General features: G+C 38.6%; 1 protein-coding gene across 1 annotated transcript; it reads right to left on the reverse strand.

The window, feature by feature from the left end:
- Nucleotides 1–4888: 4888 nt before the first annotated feature.
- On the reverse strand, nucleotides 4889–6360 carry gpr68 (G protein-coupled receptor 68). Its single transcript, XM_073826845.1, has one exon. It carries the CDS (start codon nucleotides 6281–6283, stop codon nucleotides 5246–5248), a length of 1038 nt encoding a protein of 345 aa, XP_073682946.1. The 5' UTR covers nucleotides 6284–6360; the 3' UTR covers nucleotides 4889–5245.
- Between the last annotated feature and the right edge of the window lie 242 nt (nucleotides 6361–6602).

A 6602-nucleotide genomic window follows, 5' to 3' on the forward strand; every position in this document is an offset into this window, starting at 1 on the left:
TTTGATTGTGATATGCATTGCTAAGAACTTTGTTTGGACAACTTCAAAGGCGATTTTCTCTGTATTTAGGTTTTTTTTTTTTTGCATCCTCAGATTCCAGATTTTCAAATAGTTGTATCTCGGAGAAATATTGTCCTATCTGTAACAAACCATATATCAATAGAAAGCTTATTTATTCAGATGATGATGTATAACTCTAAATGTCAAAAAGTAGTATAAGACCCTTATGACTGGTTTTGTGGTCCAGGGTCACATTTAGTCCTGTTTTTGCTATTCACATGAGACATGTTTTCCTCTTTAAAAATATAGAAGAAAATAATAATAATAATAAAAGGAGAAATGAGATAGGCAACACATACTTTAATGCACAAAGTATGCAGGCAAGACAGCCAGAGGTCTGTTGAGTAGAGACAGGAAGTGCAACACAGATTTAATCATTTTTTTTGCACCACATATATCATGGATTTGCTTTTACAGTACCTATTATTTTCAGTCATTTGTGCCTTTATTATTATCACTAATACTATTTACTCTTACATCAATGTTTTATTTTTACTGCCATGTTTTTACAAGTAATCTTGACACTTTTTTTGGTCATGTGTAGATGGTAATTAGCTAGGAAGGTATTTGTGATGAAATTATGATTGTTTTGCGTATATAGCTGTCATGTATCTTTTGTAATAAGTTTGTATTTCATACATCTTGCTGAGGCTGATAAGCCAAATGAAACCAAAATTAAATGATCAGACACTCAATGAGAACATCTTTAGGTTACAAAAATCAGACTGGTTAACATTTATGCAGTCTTCATAATTAAATATAATTTCTCTGTACTTTTTACACCCCTGCTATACAGCATAACATTGCTTCTCTCTATGTACTGTGTAACAATACAATCATTGCCAGTGATTTGTGCAATAAACACAGTATATTAATGTACTAATAATAAAACGTCCTATAACCCGAACTGCAGTCACTATGTAAAATCATGAAATAACCTGAATACAATCTTGATTTGGTTACATATACATAGAATCTGCATGCATGTTGATTATTCATTGTAAACATAGTTTGAATGAGCAGGAATAAGAGAACGCTTCAACATGTCTGTTCTTTCAGTTCAGGTCATTCACTTAAACAACAGGTATTAGCTCTGATTAATTCCTTCTTACAAAATGTAAACACTGCACCAACTTTATTTACCTCAGTGGTTTGAGCAAACAGAAGATCCATGATCAGTCAATTCTCCCTCATCTATTTTCCCAGGATATGAAATCACAGCAGGAAGCTGTCCAGGTTAAAATGGTCTGTTTGGAGGTGGTTGACCCTTCACACCCACACCGTGTACCATTTTCTGCTTGTTAACCGTCTGTCTGAGTGCTCCATGTCTAACCATGTAAAAGGTGAGTAGGTACAGCTTCATTGCTTTTGTTTTCTTAGAGAAAAGGTTCACCCTAAAAATTCTATTATCATTTACTCACCTTCATGATGTTCCTGACTTGTTTCCTGACTTGCGTTCTATCATGGAACACAAAATGTCAAGCTGTTATCCATAAATAAGAACATATTGTAACCAGAAACTGGTAAACACCAAACAGAACATAGAAGCACCATAAAATTATCATCACAATTTTGCCTTCCCTATCTTGTAAGTTACATTAAGAGTGCAGACATTTTCAGTGAACCAAACATCACCAAATGTTCTCACACATTGAAACTAAATCTAAAAAAAATCTTCAGTGATAACAACGGGCCATAGGTGTTATGGTGAGTAAATGATGACAGAATTGTCTTTTTAATGGAACTGAAACCCATGAGGTTTGAAAGCAGAAATGTTTTTAGTCTTGGACACAGTTTTTAACGGCTACACGCACATCGCTAAAGGGACTTGGAACGGTCCAGAAAATGTGTAGCTCATCGGTTCCCGAAACCTCAAATGTCAACCACTGGTGATTATCAAGGTAGCAATCCCTGAGCATTACACCACATAACAGTAGCATGTTAGCTTACCAAAACCGTGAAATATTGCAAATTTAATTTTAGAACAAAACACAAGAGTGACTCTGACGAAGTATGCTAATGTTCTAACCAATGCAAAATAAAAAACAGTATGCAGCTGTACATCTGTAATTCTTCCTTTGTCCACTGAGAAGCCTGTAGGTAAACTGTATGTATAGATGGTGAAAGATAGTTCACCCAAAAAATGAAAATTCTCTCATTAAAGGGATAATTCACCCAAAAACAAAAATTAAATGTTTATCTGCTTACCCCCAGGGCGTCCAAGATGTAGTTGACTTTGTTTCTACAGTAGCAAGGTTATAATAGTTTTGGATTTTTCATTAGTTTTAGTTTTTATTTCGTTTTGACTTTTTGTTTTCAAATTCAGTTAGTTTTAATTAGTTTTAGAGGCAGATTTACTAGTTTTTATTAGTTTTTATACTTTTAAATTGCTTAGTTTTAATTTAGTTTTTATTAGTTACAGTGTTAGTTTTTTTTTTTTTTTTTTTTTGTAAATTAGGATATTTGTCAGGTGCATGATTCGCAAACAGACTATTGACACGTGACATCACAGACTACGTGGTGCCGTACGGGTAAAACACCTGGCATAAAACAGGCAATGTGAAGTAGGCTAGCCTAAATAGATTTTTATTTCAACCCAAAAGGCTTATGTTGTAATAGTGGCGGCCCCCAAAGGTAAATTTAATCAACTTAGGGTTGTACTTAATAGTGCTGTTCGGGCACCAGACAAGGCAAAGATTCCAAATTTTGCCAAATAAAAAAAATAATACACAACACAAACATCAGAAGGAAAGAATGAAGTGGAAAACAATATATTTACTTTTTTTTTTTTCGTTTTCACAGCATTAATAATAATAAAAAAAAAACATGAATTCATTGAGAAAAAGGATTTTCACTTGCTCAATTCAAAAAGTCCAATAGAAAGTGAAACCATAAAAAAGAACACTGTTTCGTTTTTAACTCAACTGGAAACTGTCTTAAAGTTCACCGTTTTCACACATCACAAGACAAAAATCAAAAATGAGAAAATAAATTTAGGTTCGATCAGTTTGCAGTGTGTGTTGTGTGAGTGCGGGAGCGGGAGTTTTCGTGCAGTGTGATTGTTTGTTTGTGTGTGCATCTGCTGCGTGAAGCAGGCAGCGTCTGGTCGGCCAACCAATTTACAGGCCAGGACACAAATCTTTGGAGCTTCAGCGGAGTTTTATCAGAAGAAGAGAAACTATAGCACCTGCGGCAGGCGAACCAGGCTGGACTTAAGTTGCAACCGGTATTAATGCACCACCAATTTTCTCCGATGTTTTGGCGTTCACACTCGATCTGCGCAAGCAAACAATCCAACACCTTTGGTCACAGGTACCGTTTCCTTCACGTTTTTTTCCTTCCGCTCACTCCCAGACTTCCGTTTTAATTAGTGGGCAAGGTGCAAACGCCGGTATAGATTTGGATCCATATCGCCACAATGTATTTACAAAGACGAAAACGAAGGACGTTTTTGCTATAATATTAGTTAGTTTAAGTTCGTTTTGTATACACACAAAACAGTTTAAGTTCGTTTTCGTTTTTTTTAAAACTCGTTTTTATTTTTATTTCAGTTAACGAAAATGCTTTTTCAATTCTAGTTTTAGTTTTTTCGTTAGTTTTCGTTAACTATAATAACCTTGTACAGTAGAACACATACAGAGATTTTTGACCTCAAACCGTTGCAGTCTGTCAATTATATGATTGCAGTCAATGGGATCCACAGCTACGAGAGTCAAAAAACATGCACAGACCAAACCAAATTAAACCTTGCGGCTCGTGATGAAACACTGAGGTCTTAACACACGAAACAGTCGATCTGTGCACGAAACGGAACAGTTTTTATATCATTTTTTACCTCTGATCCACCGCAATGTTCAGCTGTCCTGAGCGCGTTCATAACAGCCGGCACAAAAAGCAAGCAACCTTAACTTCAGTCGATCAAGCTTAAAAGTTGGGAGTCTGTAAAAAAAAGTCAACACTCCTGGATGAGTTCGCGCAAGCAAACATAATCTTTTAGTTTTTAATAGGTTGCAACAATCCGGATAAGCACAAGTTATTACCATTTTGAATAGCCGCCATACCCACAATCTCTCTGCGCTGTATAAACACTGAGTGGCGTATACGCATAACAGATTGCTTGCACGCATGCGTCTACTATGCCAGACCTTGTTGACGCGCTACACACTGGCTGTTGTGAACGCGCTCAGGACAGTTGGACATTGCGGTGGATCAGAGGTAAAAAAATTTTTTATATAAATACTGTTCAGTTCCTTGCACTGACAGATTGTTTTGTGTGTTAAGACTTCAATGTATCGTCACAAGCCGCAGGGTTTTATTTAGTTTTATCTGTGTGTGTGTGTGTGTGTGGGGTTTTTTTTTTGACTCTCAAAGCTGTGGGTCCCATTGACTGCCATTATATGACTGACAGACTGCAATGGTTTGAGGTAAAAAATCTTTGTTTGTGTTCTAAGAAACAAAGTTACCTACATCTTGGATGCCCTGGGGGTAAGCAGATAATAGGGCTGGACGATAAATCGCATGCGATTGTCATGCGTATCTTGTCAGTAAAGCTGGTTCTGTGATTAGTAGTAAATCTCCTTCATGTGCATTCAGATTGCGCGGCATTTAAAATACAGAGCTGTATATTACTGACAAGCTACGCAAAATGAACGAATCGCATTCGATTTTGAACACGATATTGTGTAGCTTGTCAGTAATCTACGGCTCAGTGTTTTAAATGCCACGCCATCTGAATGGACGTGATGGAGATTTACTACTAATCACAGAACCGGCTTTACTGATGAAATACACATGACAATCACATGCGATTTATCGTGCAGCCCTAGCAGATAATCAACAATTTTTAATTTTTGGGTGAACTATCCCTTTATATACTCACCCTCACGTCGTTCCATGAAATCCAAGAGCTTTCTTACTCCGCACATCAAGCCAACTGACACATTTTTCTTTTGTTGAACCACTGATGCCACATGGACTTACTAACAATGTACTTGCTCCCTTTCTGGGCCTTGAACTTGTCAGTTGCATTGCTGTCTACGCAGGGTCAGAAAGTGATGGTATTTCATCAACGATATCTTCATTTGTATTCTGAAGATGAGCGAAGGGCTTATGACGACATGAGTGTGAATGATTATTGATAGAATTTACATTTTTGGGTGAACTTACCCTTAAAACATTAAAAAGTTCAAACATCAGTTTTGATCTGCTGTAAGAGTGTCACTACTGTGGTACCTGTAACATTATCATTGGTGGCTGCCAGCTCGGTGCAATGCGTGTTGAACCTTCCATGACTTTTTGAGCAACAACATAAGACCCGAGTACAAGCTTCCTGAGCCTTCTGGATGCCCTTTTGGGCACTCTCGCTGATAAAACAATAGAGCGCCGGATCGGCCACGCAGTTAAAACTAGTAAGCAACAGAGAGAAATGGTAGTAGTTGAAAATTTTCTCGATGAACTCGCAGTCCCGCTCAAATATGGTGCGTACCAGCAGGAAGACGTGATATGGTGAGAAGCAAACCAGGAAGATGACGATGGTGCTGGTCACCAGGTACTTGATGCGAGTTTTCTGTGCAGTCTGCGTGCCTGCACTTTTGCCCACCGCTCGGAGGACTCGAAAGTACGACACAGAGAGAATTCCTAAAGGGAACAGGAAGCCTATGTAAAAGCGGTAGTAGTTTATTGGATACTCCCATGACTTCATGGGATAGTGCTCAAAGCACACAGACTGGTTATGCTTGTCCCTGCTGAGCTCCTTGTGCCGGAAGAACACCACTCCTACGGCAAGTTCTTTGAGCCAGACCACCGAACTGACCAGCGCTGCTGCTCGTACCGATCGGAAAGCCGAGAAGCGGAAAGGGTAGACCACGGCCAGGTAACGGTCAATGGAGATACAACACAGAAAACCAATGCTGACGTAGATGTTCTCGTAGAGCAGGAAACCACACAGTTGACAGAGCCACTCTGAACCACTCCAGTCATCTCCTTGAAAGATATACTGGAGCCAGAGGGGCAGGGAGGCCAGGTACAGCAGATCGGATATGGTCAGGTTTAACAAGTAGACCCCCAGTTCATTGCGGGCTTTCAGCTGCAGCCAGGCATGGTAGAGTGAGTAAGCATTGGCGGGAAGACCCACCAGCAGGACAAGGATGTACGCACCCGAAAACAGGTACTGGTGAATTTCGTGCCTTATAGTGCAGTTTATTTGCTCCTCCGACATGTTCATCTTTCTAACCGCATGTTCGCAGAGTCTTATTCAACAAGTGTAGGTGAGTACGTAATCAGCAGAGGCTTCCAAATTACTTTCCATGGATTCTGTGGGAAGCAAACAAAACAGTGTGTCAAATTATTAGTGTGCCAAAATACCACCACATAGGGGTGTGTAATATAAATCATCTATGATAATATCTTAATTGTTGTTTAAGCAATATGCAATTTGACATTATCCAGTATATCGCAAAATCAAACAAAAACTTACCCAGAGTGCACACATAACCTACTTGACATCTGCGCAAGCACATTTAGAGTTCATGCTTTTACTGCAT

This window comes from Garra rufa, chromosome 21 (assembly GCF_049309525.1).
Source record: "Garra rufa chromosome 21, GarRuf1.0, whole genome shotgun sequence".
Lineage (NCBI taxonomy): Eukaryota > Metazoa > Chordata > Actinopteri > Cypriniformes > Cyprinidae > Garra > Garra rufa.

Bases quoted from the DNA above. Each gene is read 5' to 3' on its own strand.
- gpr68 (XM_073826845.1), bottom strand. From the start codon at position 6,283: ATGAACATGTCGGAGGAGCAAATAAACTGCACTATAAGGCACGAAATT.